This window comes from Petaurus breviceps, unplaced genomic scaffold (genome assembly GCF_028583685.1).
Source record: "Petaurus breviceps papuanus isolate PSGF00001 unplaced genomic scaffold, PetGlider_PUasm1.0 182, whole genome shotgun sequence".
NCBI classification, from domain to species: Eukaryota; Metazoa; Chordata; class Mammalia; order Diprotodontia; family Petauridae; genus Petaurus; species Petaurus breviceps.
In genome coordinates, this window is record NW_027185786.1 from 2,462,907 (window position 1) to 2,478,622 (window position 15,716).

The 15,716-nt window shown below is 43.0% G+C and overlaps 1 protein-coding gene across 1 annotated transcript in view; it reads left to right on the top strand.

The window, feature by feature from the left end:
- DRC7 (dynein regulatory complex subunit 7) overlaps positions 1-15,716 on the top strand; it is a 33,750-nt gene that overhangs the window by 17,502 nt on the left and 532 nt on the right. The window contains 6 exon segments of the mRNA XM_069087478.1: positions 6,146-6,366; positions 8,730-8,945; positions 9,610-9,720; positions 12,320-12,430; positions 14,307-14,501; positions 15,700-15,716. The exon segment at positions 15,700-15,716 is cut by the window's right edge and continues 123 nt beyond it. Of these exon segments, the coding sequence (XP_068943579.1) occupies positions 6,146-6,366; positions 8,730-8,945; positions 9,610-9,720; positions 12,320-12,430; positions 14,307-14,501; positions 15,700-15,716 (871 nt within the window).

Genomic DNA, 15,716 nt, shown 5'->3' on the forward strand with positions numbered 1-15,716 from the left:
ATATATATATATATATATATATATATATATATATATATATATATATAATTTTAAATATTTTATTTTAAATCTTTGAATTCCAGATTCGTTCCCTTCCTCCCTTGTCATCCACCCTTACTGGGAAGTTAAGCAGTTCAGTATAGATTGTACATGTATAGCTAATGCAAAACATTAACATAGTAGATATATTGTAAAAGACTGACTATATTTTCCTCCCTCCTATCCCACCACCCACTTGTTCTATTCTCCAATTTGATCCCGTCCCTTTTCAAAAGTGGGTGCTTACAACTTCCCTCCCCCCCAGCCTGCCCTCCCTTCCATCAGTCCCCTCTCATCCCCTTCCCCCTACTCTCCTGTAGGGTGAGATACCATATTTAGTGTGTATTTCATTCCCTCCCCGAGCCAAATTCAGTGAGAATAAGGTTGACCCATTCCCTTTTGCCTTCCTATTCTTCACTTCCATTGTAACCCTTTTCCCTTGCCTCTTCTTTATGAGATAGTTTACACCATTCTGTCTTTCTCCATCTCCTCTCATTATATTCCTCTCTCACCTCTTAATTTCCCCTTTTAAGTATCATCCCTTCCTATTAAATTGGTCCTGTGCCTCTCTCTTTGTATACCTGTAAGCATATATACATATATTCATACGCCCATATACCCTCTGATATGTGTGTATATATATACATATATATATATATATATATATATTCCCTTCAACTATTTTCATACTGAGAAAAGTTTCATCAGTTACAATTATCATTTTTCCATGTAGGAATGTAAATACTTCAACTCTGATCAGTGGCTTATGATTTCTTTTCCCTGTTTACCTTCTCAAGCTTCTCTTGCTTCTTGTATCTGGATGTCAAATTTTCTACTGAACTCTGGTTTTCTCATTAAGAATGCTTGAAAGTCCTCTATTCCACTGAATGACCATATTTTCCCCGGAAAGATGATACTCAGTTTTGCTGGGTAGGTGGTTCTTCTTTTTAATCCCAGCTCCTCTGCCCTCTGGAATATCCTATTCCAGGCCCTTTGATCCCTCAGTATAGAAGCTACCAGATCCTCTGTTATCCTGATTGTGTTTTCACAATATTCAAATTGTTTCTTCCTGGCTACTCATAATATTCTCTTCTTGATCTGGGAATTCCAGAACCTGGCTATAATATTCCTAGGAGTTTTCTTTTTGGGATCTTTTTCAGGAGGTGATCAGTGGATTCTTTCAACCTCTATTTTGCCTTCTGGTTCTAAAACAGCAGGGCAATTTTCCTTAAGAATTTCTTGGAGGATGATTTCTAGGTTCTTTCCTTGATCATGGCTTTCAGGTAGTCCCATAATTTTTAAATTATCTCTCCTGGATCTATTCTCCAGGTCAGTGGTTTTTCCCATGAGATATTTCACATTGCCTTCTATTCTTTCATTTGTTTGGATCTGTTTAACATCATCTTGATTTCTCTTTAAGTCACTAGCTTCCCTTTGCTCCAATCTAAATCCGAGAGAATGATTCTCCTCATTGAGCTTTTGAAATTCTTTTTCCATCTGGCAAATTCAGCTTTTCAAGGCATTCCTCTCCTGATTGCCTTTTTGAGCCTGTTTTGCCAATTGAGTTAGTCTGTTTTTTAAGGTGTGATTTTCCTCAGTCAGGCTGTTGACTCTTAGTTCGTAATTTTCTTGCATCATTTTCATTTCTCTTCCCAATTTTTCCTCCACTTTTCTTATTTGCTTCTTAAGGTCCTCTATGGCCTGTAACCAGCTCGTATTTTCCCTTGAAGCTTTTGGTGCAGGAGTTCTGACTTCACTGTCTTCCTCCTGTACCATGCTTTGCTCCTTTTTGTCCCCAAAATAGGAGTCTAATGTTGGAGTCTTCTGTTTGCTTTGCTTCCTTTGAATGGTCATTTCACCCCTTGGTCACTTGCCTCCTGGGCTTTTTGCCACAGTAAGACTCTGCCACCAGACAGGGGAGCTTTTGTCCCAAACGCTGGGGTTTTCTCAGCTGCTGGGGGTATTAGATGGGTGCCCTCTCTGAGGTCTCCACATGCTCTGGCAAGCTGGACACACACCCCAGGACCTCCACTTTAGACTGCAATCCAGATCCATGCAGGTTAAAGCAGGAACGATTACTGCTCAGACTGGTCGCTTGGTCCCCCTACACTCTGCAGGCCAGGAGCTGAAGCTGCCATATGGCATTGGCTGTGCCAGGCATCTCAGTGGCTTCTCACCCTGGGGGCAAAAGTTGATTCACTCCCAACTACTGGGTCCCAAAGTCCAGACTGCACTGACCTCTCACTTTGTCCTTAGCATCTATGTGTTGATAAATCTGGAAACGGCCACAGTTGCTGGTGATCTGGAGTCCCTCTGCCCGGCAGCTGGTCAGACCCTCCCTAGGGCTAAAACCTCTGGCACATGCAGGCCTGGGCTTGGCTCCCCGAGTGCTGTGCTGGCCGATTTCCTGCCTGCCTGCTGGGCTGTCCTCAGTGGGAGGTTAGCTTTTCTGTGTCATTTTGTGGGTTCTGCAGCTCCAAAGTTTGTTCAGAGTCCCCTTTTTACATGGATTGGGGAAGGTGGAAACTGGAGCCCCACGGAGGTCCTGCCATCCCATTTCTTTAAAATGTCCCTAACTAGGGGTCTAAGGATCCTCAAAGAGCAAAGTTAGCAAATAGGGACATGGTGAAAGAGGCAAGGATAAAGAAGGGTAGAATATTTATAGGATTTTAGAGATGGAAAGGACCTCAGTTATCATCTATTCCAATTCCCATATTATTACAAATGGGTAAACTGAGACCTATAGAGAGGTGAAGTCATTCAAATATTATCTGGCAGAGCTGGAATTTAAACCCAGAGCTCCCAACTCCAAATCCTGTTCCTTCTCTACTCGTCATTTTGCTGATCAAAGAGCACTTCCCCCAGACATCTTTGGCTTCTATTCCTAAGAACACAACCTAAGAATTGAACAGAGTAGGGTGTGGCAAGCATAAACATAACAAACCTTTATTAAGCAACCTCTATGGGCCCTGTTCTAGAAATACAAATACTAGCGAAATACTGTCTCTGCTCTCTGAGAGTTTACATTCTGATAGGGGAAGGGAATACATGAGGGGAAGCTGAAAAAGGAAGAAAGTGAGAAGGTGCCTGGCTGGTTAAAGAAAGTGAACAGAGCTAGCACTGAAGCACAGAGAGAAAGAAGAGGGGCTTGTTTTATGGCCTTGACTGGGGAGCAAAGAGGTGGAAACCTAGAATCATGGAATCTCAGAAAGGGAGACATTAAACTCCACCCCCACTCAAGAATACCTTCTGGAATATCCCTGACTGGAAATGGGGAGGGGGTTGGAACCATCAGGACTCTGCTTGAAGCCTTGCAGTGACAGAGAGCTCACTGTTTCGTGAGGCAGCCCATTACATTGTTAGAAAGCCTTCATTATTAGAAATTCTTCCTTGTGTCCACCTCTTGTACCTTCTGTACATTGGTGCCACATTTGCTCTTTGGAGACAGCCAGAATAAATCTAATGTAATCTTCTTCCAAATGGCATCCTTGAGGTATATGAAGATAACAAAAAAGAGCCTCCTCTAAGAATTCTCTTCTATAGGCTAACCATCCCAGATCATTAGTACAATGGAAAGGGCATAGGATTTGGCATCTGCAAGCTTGATTTCAAAAAACAGCTCTAGGGCCAGCTAGGCGGTGCAGTGAATAGAGCACCAGCCCTGAAGTAGGGAGGACCTGAATTCAAATCTTGTCTCAGACACTTAACACAAAAAACTAGCCATGTGACTTTGAGCAAGTCATTTAACCCCAATTGCCCTACCTTCCTCCCTCTCCAAAAAGAGAAAAAAAAGAAAAAGAAAAACCCAGCTCTGCTTCTTACCTACCTCCATGACCTTGGGCAAGTCTGTTCCTCTCTCTAGGCCTTCATTCGTTGAACTAGGTGCCCACTCTGGTCTTTTCCAACTCTACTAGAATACCTCTAAATCTACTTTGCTAATGTCCCTCCTAGAATGCACTTTCCAGAACTGGATAAGGCATTCTATATGTGGCCAAACCAGGGGCTTTCCATCCAGACATTACGTTCTCTATTAATGTATTGTTGTTGTTGGGTAATTTCAGTTGTGTCTGACTCTCCATGACCCCATTTTGGGGTTTTCTTGGCAAATATACTGGACTAGTTTACCATTTCCTTCTTCAGTTCATTTTTCATGAATGAAAAAACTGAGGCTAGCAGTGTTAAGTGACTTACCCAGGGTCACACAGTTAGTATCCGAGGATGGATTTGAACTCATGAAGTTGAGTCTTCCTGATTCCAAGGCCAGTGCTCTGTCCACTGTCCACATAGCTACCCATTCTCCATTAATACACATACTCATATTACATGCCTTATATATCGCATAAAATATATACTCCATTAATGCAACCTGATATCTCATTAGCTCTTTTGACTGCTGCTACATTATACTGCTCATTCATTTTGAACTTGCTGCCTACTGAAAGTCCCAGGTCTTGTGCACTTTGAACTGCTAAGACAGGTCTTGTCCCTTCTGTAGTCTTGTCCTAGCCTCAAGAATCTCTATCATGACCTGAGAATCAGGGTTCTTTTCTCTGACCCGTGAGCCATATCTAATCCTGGGCACCTGACCCAGCAATTTCATTGCTGATAGGACACTGGGGACTGTTGTGTCCTTGCTTTGGTGCATTGGCCTCACCTGGAGTTCTCTAAAGATGCTCACGATATGATTCATGTTTAAGTATCTCCAAATGTGGATAACACAGTCCTTATCTCCATCTAGGCATTAAAGGTTGTCAATGCATATTAGAGGTAGGACAGTCTTTATTTCACTCTGTAGAAAATACACAATATACAAAGGACACAGAAGCAATGCAGAACCAATAAACACATAAAGTATGAAAAACATAAAGGTATTCTCTATTCTTTGGGAAATACTAAACAAAATAATTCTCTTGCCACTGACTGCGCTGCTATGCATCTCATAGCAATCGCAAGAGGAAGTAACAAGGTATAGCTCTCGTGGCCACCATGACATGACTCTAGTCACCCAACCATGGGGGCCATGCTGGCAATCCTCTTCCTTCTCTACAGTTGTAGAAACTTCTCCCTCTAGAAGATCAGTAATCAAGCTTCTGAACTCAGGGTTTCTCCAACTTTGGATTATCCACAAGACCACTCCTCAAAATCTCCCCTTCCTTTATACAAGAGTTTAGAGTTCACAAAAGTGTCCGTGAACCACCTCCTTGGTCAAAACAGGCCTAGACAAGTCTACTTCTGCCATGTATTTCTGCTGCAAGTCCTCATTAACTGCCCCAGGGTTGGGAGTATGGGGATGAAGAGGAGAGTTCCTCTTACTGTTCCTCCCCACTCCACTTCCCCTCCTCTGCTGCCTTTAGTTGCATTCCACAAGACCATGCCAGGGATAATGCAAAGAGGAAGTCTTGGAGAGGGCACTGCCAACTCATTTTATACAGAACAGGAAAGGAGGTATGACTATTCTACATGAGTCCACCCCCTTGACTCATATCTGCCAATGACATGGGAAGCAGCCTCAGCTCCTGGGGGCCAAATAGAAGAGTCTCATGTTCTCTCCACAAGCATCAATGAAGCAAGGCTCTTCTCCATGGGGAGATATCTCTCAGATGCCTCCAAGCAAAGGACTCCTTTCCATATCTGTAGTCCCCGGTCTTGTAATTCTGAGGTTGGTACACATGCCATGCAGATTCCCTCTATCTTTAAAGAACTCCCAGGTATCTGAGCTCTGAATCCAGTGCAATTGATCACTCAGACACCAAGGTACAAACAAGCAATTCATTTCAAATCTTTCCTCTTACCAGTCCATCCCCAACACGAAGTTTCAGGGGAGTTAAAAAGCTCTAGAATACAAAAACCATAAAACCCACCAGCAATAAGGTTAAAAGCTGTCAGCAACAAAGTTCCCTGGATACTCAGGAGCTCTCTGCCAAAGTTAAAAAACCTGCCTTGATGCTCTTCCAGTCTGGTGGCTCACTGCTGGGTTCTAGATCAATCCCCTGGGGGGCCAGGGGATTGGGGAGGGGAGGAAAAGTTACCCAAACAGCAGAAAGTTAACCCAGGCAGCAGAAAGACCTCTGACAGTAACATGGCACATCTCACTCCCACCTTTTAGTGCATATCTACAAGAATATGATACCAGAGACAGACCGAATAATGGAATTTTACCATAAGGCCAGAGTGGATGGCCTTGTGAAGAGATCTGAGACCTCCCTATCAATGACTGAGTACTATGAGGGGAGGCTGGATTTTCTTGTCTACCGACATGTTGATTATGGTGTCCGGACCAAGAAGTTTAGCATCAACAACGCAGATTCAAACCCTCGGCCCATGCTGGTAGGAGCTTCCTTTAGACCTGTGGCATGCTTACCTTTGAGCCTATTGCAATGTTAATTTTGATAAAGATAATGATGATCATTATAATGATCATGATATTGATGATATTAGCACAGTGTAATATGGTAGAGAGCGTTGAAAGACCTGAGTTAGAGTGTTGGTTCTGCCTCATACTAGCAATCTTGGGCAAAAAGTCAGCTTTTCTGAGCCTCAATTTCCTCATCTGTAAAAAAAAAAATGCTTACATTAACCAGATGAGATTCTAGATTTAGAGACCTTAAAAGTTATCAAGTTTAACCTCCTTTGTTTTAAAGATGAGGAAATCAAGACCCAAAGAGGGGAGGTGGTTTGCCCAATGTGACATAGCTGGTGGGTAAAAGCCCTTCAACTCTAGATCTCTCTCTCTCTGTTATTCCACCCTACCTTCATTTCCTCATATTGTATGTATCTCATTGGTCATTGGACAAGAATATCCTATTTGTTGTACTGAAGCAGTTAGGGTGCGCCATATTGCATAGAGTGCCAGGCCTGGAGTCAGAAAGAACTGAGTTCAAACGTGGCCTCATACACTTACTACCGTGTTTCCCCGATAATAAGACACTGTTTTATTAATTTTTTTGGATAGAAAAACACCAGAGGGCTTATTTTCAGGGGAGGGCTTATTTTAATGAACATTGACAGCAATTTTAATAAACAGGTAAATGTGAACAAAAAATGTACCTTTATTCAATAATGAATTCAATAAAGAACAGGATGACGTGCTCACTGCTGCAGCTCTGATTGGATGCAGCTCGGAGCGCGGCGTGCATTTCATGGGGGAGGGGGGATGGTGCATACAGAGGGTACCGTAATGTAGCGTGTAGCACAGGGGATCACCTTCACTATAGTAGCAATCTCAATAGGGCTTATTTTCGGGGGAGGGCTTATTTTAGAGGAATCTTACACAGTAAGGGGAGGGCTTATTTTCGGGATAGGTCTTATTATCGGGGAAACACGGTAGCTGTGTGACGCTGGGCAAGTCACTTAACTCTGATGCCTTCAGTTTCTTCATCTGTAAAATGAGTTGAAGAAGGAAATGGAAAATCACTCCAGTATCTTTGCTAAGAACACCCCAAACAGGGTCATGAAGAGTCAGACACAACCGAAACTGAATAACACTAATAGTTAAGCTAATGTGAATATAGTCGGTCTAAATATTGTGCTCACCCTCCATTTCTTTTTCTGCTACTTTGCTTCCATCATCGCAGAAGCCAAAGAGGGCCACATGAGATTGGGGAGATGCCATTTGATATTCTTTCTTTGTTTTATGGTCTACTCCAGCCAAATGACATCACCAAATGCCTAGCCTCCTGGTGATGAATGATGCTTTTTCTTGGATGATCCTTGGAAAGTAGCTGCCTAGGGCTATTGCGGCGAAGGTGCTTTATAAGATGCTGTAGATATAACAACGAGCAATGTTATCATTAATAATAGCAGTAGCTATAATTTATATAGCGCTTTAAGGTTTGCAAAGTGCTTTAAAAATATCTTTTTAGGGGGAGGCTAGGTGGCGCAGTGAATAGAGCATTGTGGCCTTGGAGTCAGGAGGACCTGAGTTCAAATCCAGCCTCAGACACTTAACACTTACTAGCCATGTGACCTTGGGCAAGTCACTTAACCCCAATTGCCCTTCCCTGCCCCCTCCAAAAAGCGAAAAATAAAATAAAATTAATCTTTTTATCCTTACAATAGCTCTGGGAACAGGGTACTAATCTTTATCATTAATGTTGTTTAGTGTGAATTAAAATATGGCTCCTGATTTCACTACTTCCCCTTGTCAGGTTTTCACAAGTGGACAAGTTAAAGGGCCTGTGGTGATCTGGGCAAGGACTAGAATTTTCTACCACCACCTGCCACTCTGACCCCTTAAATCACAATGGCCCAAGCCATCATTTCTGGTACCTTTGTTGTTGTTCAATTGTTTCAGTTGTGTCCATCTCTTAGTGACCCCATTTGGGATTTTCTTGGCAAAGATAATGAAGAGGTTTGCCATTTCCTTCTTCAACTGGCACCTACCTTTACACAATCAGTTTCTTCTCTCCACCTTTGACAAATGAAGAAAATAGAAGGAAAAAGTAGGGGTAAGAAAAAATCAAGGAAGAATAAAAGCAATGTGGTTTTTAGGTAGCTGATTAGATTTTGACCCTCCCACTACTAAAGGGATTCCATATTCTTGTCCCTGAATCCTTCCTCCTGCCACAAGCACCAGCTCTCATCCTCCAAGCATCACCCCAAACCTGTTGAAGGGATGCAGAGAAATCAACAACAATTGCTTTGGCTATTGTCCTTGCCACAGTTTCCCACCCTACAGTTTCTTCCCCTAGAAAATCACAGAGCGATTCAACCGAAACCTCGAAAAGGTGGCCGATGATGATGTAGCTGAGCGCGTATTTGTGGTCTCAGATGAGAGGATCCTGCTTCAGTACCACTGCAGGGATGATTACATCACTACCTCAAGGCGGGAGTTCCAAAAAAGGAATGATGTGGACGACAAAGGGAACAAGATCATCATGACTCCAGACATGTGTATTTCCTATGAGGTAGGGAAACAGGCAGATGGGTAGACAGGTAGACAGGCAGAGAGGCAGAGAAACAGAAAGACAGGTAGGCAGTCAGGCAGGGAGGCAAGTAGACCATACCTTCCTTCTCTGGTGATTCTTTCTGAGCTAGTTCTCAAGTATAAGCAGAATCCTGAAGCTCATACCTGGCCACTTCATTCTGCCTTCTTTGGGGGGATGAGAATTGGAGTGATGTGTCTTTTTTCTCTTGCAGAGTAAAGCCCTTTGAAATCACAAACATGAAATCAAATATTCACAGTTCCTCAACCTTACAGTTCCTTTTCCTGAGGAATTTAAGGATTGTAACCTAGATGATCTCACCCACCTTAATTTTAACCCAGCAAGAGGCCACTTAGATAAATCATCCACCCCAATGGGCATGAATTTCAATAGTGGGAGCTAGGGAGGGAATGGATGGTGACAGTGCAGTGGTTATCTGCCTCCCTTAAATTCATCCTAGGGTTAAGGTTAGGGTTAGCTAACTGGTGGTGTTACCATTAGTCATCTATGACCTCAGCAATGAGGATGGGCATGGCACATGAAGACACCAAGGTACAGAGAAGCAGGGACTTAACTTAGAACATATCCTAGGAGGACCAGAGCTGGAATCTTAGTATCTCTCTCATCACCATCACTGGGATTCCAGGTAGAACCCCGGGAACACACCAAGAAGCTGCTATTCCAATATGAGATGATGATGGATTTAAAGAATGAGGAGAGGATGTCCAAACACCAAGTCTGGGAATCTGAAATGGAGGTAATGGTCCCCTGTGTGGGAGGGGGAAGTGTCACTGGGGCTCATGACATCACATACGTAAAGAACCTCAGGATGTCAGGGCTAGACTATGTCATTTTTGGAGTTCATCCTCCATTTTGTCAAGTGGACCGATGACATTACAGATGATGTCTTGACTTCCTTGCGGTGAGGCTGAGTTGTGGCCCTCTAGAGAATGACTATCTGGGGAAGCTTATGAATCCCTTTTCAGAATGTTCCTAATGGAAGGGAAAGCTAAATTTCATTTAGATGTGAAAATAAAGATGTAATTTCTCCCCAAGTTTACAGACCCTCTGAAATCTCTCTGTGGACCTCAGGTTAAGAATTTAAAAGAAACTTTAACAGAGAAAGTCAGAAAACGTGCTAGAAGGAACCTTTGAACACAGAATGTCAACGCTGAATACCCTAAGACTTAGAGCTGAAAGAAAATGTAAAGAGTACAGAAACACAAAATATGAGAAGGGGAAATGACTTTAGAAGTCACCTGGTACAACTAACCTACTTATGTTATAGAGGAGGAAACTTAAGGCCACAAGAGATGAAGTGATTTGCTCAATTTTACCCAGAAAGTAGTGGCAAAGCTAGGATTAGAATCCAGAACTCCTGATCCTGAAAACACTTCTAGTGTTTTGCCATGACACCTTATCATCTCCCCAACTCTCTATCAGCTGTCCCCATACTACTATTCTTTTCTGCTCCCCTGATCATCAACAGCTTGTACCATTCAAGATGCTCCCCTCATGGCCCCATCTACTCCCTTCTCTGCTTCTACTCTGTTCATGTACTTGTACTTCTCTCTCTTTCCTGCTAAATTGTGCATCTAAATCACAACCTCAATGACTTATCCTTCCAGAAGTTTTTTAGGGTTAACCAAAATGGCCACTTCTCAGAAAAAGACTCAACTCACTAGAGTTCACCGAACAAAAATGGCCCCAGAGAACAGACCAAGAAACATACCTACCTCCTCTCAGCAGAGAGGTAGGGAGATTACTTAGAATTTCACATCCATTGTCAGATATATTTTTGCTTAGCCAATTTTTCTGAGTTACATTGGAGATTTCAATTCCTCCTGTGGGAGGTTACAAGTGTGGAGCATTTCTAGAAATGTAAAAACCAAAGCATCAATAAAACTCATTTTTACCAAAAAAAAAAAAAAGCCCACTCTTCAGTTACCTGAGAGATGCTTGAGTAATCCAATAAGAAAATTGTGGAAAAGTCAGTCACTATCTACCCTGCACAGAATGGTGTTGCTTTCTTCTGTGGAGACACCATTGACATGACTCATTTATAAAGAGTTACTTCCATATAGAATTGCCTGGTGATGTTATGGGAGAGCTGTCAATAAGTAATAGACTCCCCCTTGATGATTCTTTGTCTTTCTGGCTGTGCTAGCACCTGAAGGGTGACCATTCTATCTATTTTGATAGTCAGAAGCTCCCAGTTAATGTTGGGTTTACTGACTAGATTTCTTTTTTTCCTTTCTTTCTTTCTTTCTTTCTTTCTTTCTTTCTTTCTTTCTTTCTTTCTTTCTTTCTTTCTTTCTTTCTTTCTTTCTTTCTTTCTTTCTTTCTTTCTTCCTTCCTTCCTTCCTTCCTTTCTTCCTTTCTTTCTTCCTTCCTTTCTTCCTTCCTTAATTTCTTTCTTTCTTTCTTTCTTTCTTTCTTTCTTTCTTTCTTTCTATCTTTCTTTCTTTCTTTCTTTCTTTCTTTCTTTCTTTCTTTCTTCCTTCCTTCCTTCCTTCCTTCCTTTCTTTCTTTTTCTTTCTTTTTTCTTCCTTCCTTCCTTCCTCTCTCTCTCTTTCCTCCTTTCTTTCTTTCTCTCTTTCTTTGTTTCTTTCTTTCCCATTTCACTCTCAAGCTCATAGATTGCACCACAAGAAGTCCCTGCCCAAGCTCCATTTCTTGGCTATATTTTGGACCCACCTGACTCAGAGTGGATATCAAATTGTAACTGTTTCTTTGACTACCAACTCTCAGGCTATTCCCCTTCCACCTTGATTTTCTCCTCTCTTTTCTAATTAAAGGGGCCATTCCTAGACTCACTTCTTCAAGAGGCCTATTCACTAAATGGCGTTACCTCACTCAAAGTGAGAATCTAAAAAGGCCTTAGCCTGAAAGGACCAGGGTCTATCATTGCATCCTGGGACATCTCCAATCATCCTAATGAAAATCTGTATACTGGACCCAGATGCCTCTGGAGGAGAAAATGAGACTGGTGACTTTGCACAGCCCTCCCTCGCTCAAATAAAAGTCAATTGCAAGTCATGTCATCATTTTCCTGATGTCATGGTCCTCTTCAAAAACGAAGGACAAACACAAGCTGGTCTCTATAATGAGAAGCTCTAGGGTTAGGGTTATCACAGATGATGAATCATAAGCCACAAAGCACAGCAACCTTAGCAATTACAGAGGAAACCACCTCCCTGTAACACCAAGCTGCTTTTACTACAAAAGGGGATGGGGGAGGATGTGACATGGTGCCCCACTGTGGTCTTCTCTCTGTCTCTTGATAAAACCTAGGCAAATAGAGAAGCCAGACCTTTGACCTGAATGTCTCATCAGGTTTTGTGTTCCCAAAAAAGGTCCTAGAGATCCTGAAGGTCCGTGAGGAGGAGGAAGATACTCACAATCTGACCATCTCCATCTACGACACCAAAAGGAATGAGAAGAGCAAGGAGCACCGTGAAGCCCTGGTAGGTGGTAGGCTAAGAATGGCCCGGGCACCCTCCAGTCCCCAGTGGAATTGGAAAATGGCCTTCACCTGTCATTTGCTCATTCAGTAGAGCTGCTATTTCAGGAGTGATCAGGGACTGTAACCCCCCAGTCTTCCAAATGTCCCTGAGGTCTATGCATCTAGCCATGCACCTCAAACAATCATGTTTCTATGATCAAAGGGGAATCCAGGGGCTATTTTGTTTTTACAGTTGACAAAAGTGAGGCACAAGGTGGTTAAATGGCTTTTCCAAGGGTAGTTAGCCTCAGAGACCTAAAGCCTCTGACTATTTTTCCATAGTACCCACCAGTTCCACAGTGAAAACAGATTCTTTTCCCCAGACATGTTTGTCTTTCAATGACATAGGGATCCAGTTTAAGAACCAACAGGTCAATTGGAGTCAGGCCAAAAAAAAGCAACTGGATTGCCAGCCTACAGGCACAACTTTAATACTGCCTAGGTTGGCTGAGTACCATTCAGTTGGCTAAAATCCTATCGGGTTCTTTGCCTTTCCCTATCTTCAGTCCAGCATTGGCAGTGCCCATCCAGGTCCTCAGGATAGGGCTGGTCTGACTAGGCCCAAGTTCTGCAAATTCATCAGGGAGGAGTTAGGTTAGACCTTCAGGTTCTAAGACAATGGAATGAGGGAAGGAGAATGCTCAATCTCTTGGAACGTAGACTTTCCCCCAAATAGGCTAAGTAGCTCTTGGGCTTGGCTAAGCAGGACAAGTGGACAAAGTTAGTGGTTCTGAAATTATTGAGGAGCATGGATCCATAGACTAATCTGGCCTTGTACAATAGCTGTGTCAAACTGAAACAGCAACAGAACCAGCTAACCTGTATATAAGATCCCTGGCTACGTATTGACTAAGAAAACCCTGTGTTAACCTTCTCTGTGTTCTATTATATTTTTATTTATTTGATCAAATATTTCTCAATTACATTTTAACCTGTTTGGGCAATGTTGTGGTCACAATCCCCAGGCTGTGTACACAATAGCATGGAATCCTGTGTGTCACCAGGTCCTATGTGCTGCCCTAATTGGGGAGGACAATACACACACAGAAATACTCCTATTCACTAAAAGTACACTCAGAGAGACACACACTGACATAGACCCAGAGAAAGGCACAGAACTCAAATTAATGAAAAGAATGAACACCCCAGACTGATAATTGTTTGTCATTAAATAACCACAGTTAAGTATCCATGCTAGAAACAAAAGCAGAGAAACTACCCATAAATGTTGATACAACAAACCAGCTCAAGGGTAATCTTTGATACAAGCAATGGAATGCGCCTCAAGAGGCTTGGAATCCAGGCCCAGCTGGGCCCCCAACTCTCTGGGTGATCGAGTCTGGGCAGGTCACTTCCACCTATAAAACAAGGTTATTGAAACATGGAAGGATGATACAATTCAGTACTTAAATAGCAGTCAAAAGACTCAAATCCTGAGTTCCTTCACATACTTCTGCAGTCATTAACTCTGATCCTATTCAGACTAAACCCCTCCCCCCAAAAAAGAATGGGATGTTGGACAAGTTCCCCAGAGTCCCTTCATCTGTAAAATGAGTGGGGTAGGGAGATGCAGTACATTGTGTGTTTTTTCATATATAAAGTCCCCTGTAGGTCTAAATCCTAAATATCTTATAGTTTCAGCATTCTTGATTCTAAGTTTCTGTGTTTTCCTATACTCTGAAAACCACGGGACCAGATGAGGAAAGGACAAGTTCTTGGCTCTTTCAGGCCATGGGAGTCCTGGATTCCCATCCCAACCGAGGAGCACCCCCTCTTTCCTCCAAGGCCAATGGTACATCACTGGATGAATGTGTCTCCCTTTCTCTCTCACCATCCAGGAGCGGCAAGCCCAGGAGGAATACTTGCGCCAGGTGGAGGCTGAACTGGATTATTTGGCACCCTTCCTGGTCCAGCTCCCTCCTGGAGAGAAGCTGACCCGGTGGCAGGCCTTACGCCTCAAAGATGAATGTCTCAATGACTTCAAGCAGCGGCTCATTGACAAGGCCAATCTCATCCAGGCCCGCTTTGAGAAGGTAGTTCTTAATTGTTTAAGCATGACTGGGTCCCTCCACCTGATCTCTGCACTTGGGGCCAGGAAGATCCGAATTGAGAGAGAGATGGGGGGAATGAGAAAGAGAGGAAGGGAAGAAGAGAAAATAAAGAGAGGGGGGAGAGAGGAGGACAGAAAGAGAGAGGGGGAAGGAGGGAAGAAGAGAGGGACAGAGAGAGAGAGAGAGAGAGAGAGAGAGAGAGAGAGAGAGAACACATTTCTTAAGTGCTTACTATGCTAAGCATGGGAAATACAAATACAAGTGGAAATATGGTCCCCATCCTTAAGGAGCTCACAGTATAAAGAGACAAAGTATAATAGGGAAAGAGGGTTAAGAAGGAAGAAAGGTGCCATAGCTGGAAGATGCCCAGAAAGTTCTGTGGAGATAGATTTTGGAGTCAAGGGTGACACAAGAGAAAGAGCATTGACTCTAAAGTCAGAGGGCCCGTGATCAAATTCCACCTCCTTCACTTACTACTGGTGTGACCTTGGACAAGTCCTTTCAAGCCTCAGTTTACTATTCCATAAAGTGGGGAATTTGTACTTTGGAGTCCCTTCCAGCTCTAGAGCTGTGGTGCTATCATCCCATGACTTAGTGGGCGATAGTCAAAATAATTCTTGTGAATGAGATTGTCAAGGGACATAATGTGGACAGAAGAGAAAATGAACGAGGGTAGACCCTTGGGGAATACTCATATAAGGACATTGTGAAGAGGAAGAGGAGCCAGGAAAGAAGAGAAGGAACAATTAGTCCTCTAGTGAAACTCAACCATCTTTGATCAGGAGCAGAGAAATGTGGGGGTGGGGTGTCCCAAAATTCCCAGGTTGAGAATGTCAGCAGGTCAGGGGAGCAAAGGATTCTGGGGTAATAACTAGTAGGGAGAGGGAGTGAGTGGCAAAGAGTGATTTTAAGGCTGGCCAGGGGAGCCAGCAAAACCAGGGTGGGGGAGAGGGACTGGGGAAACAGGACTGAAGGTCACCCTAAACCAAGGAATGGAATGCCAGAAGTTTGTAGCTGGAGAGTAAAATTTCAAAGTTTCAAATCTTAGAGATTATGGCATTCTAAGAAATAGCCAGTTCTGAGGCATTTTCATGGTGTTGGTGTGTAACTAAAGTAGGATGTGGAAGGACATAGCTAGGATTGAAGATGTTGAGGAATGTTGTAGATAGGTTATCAGAAGGGTTGATAACATGAATG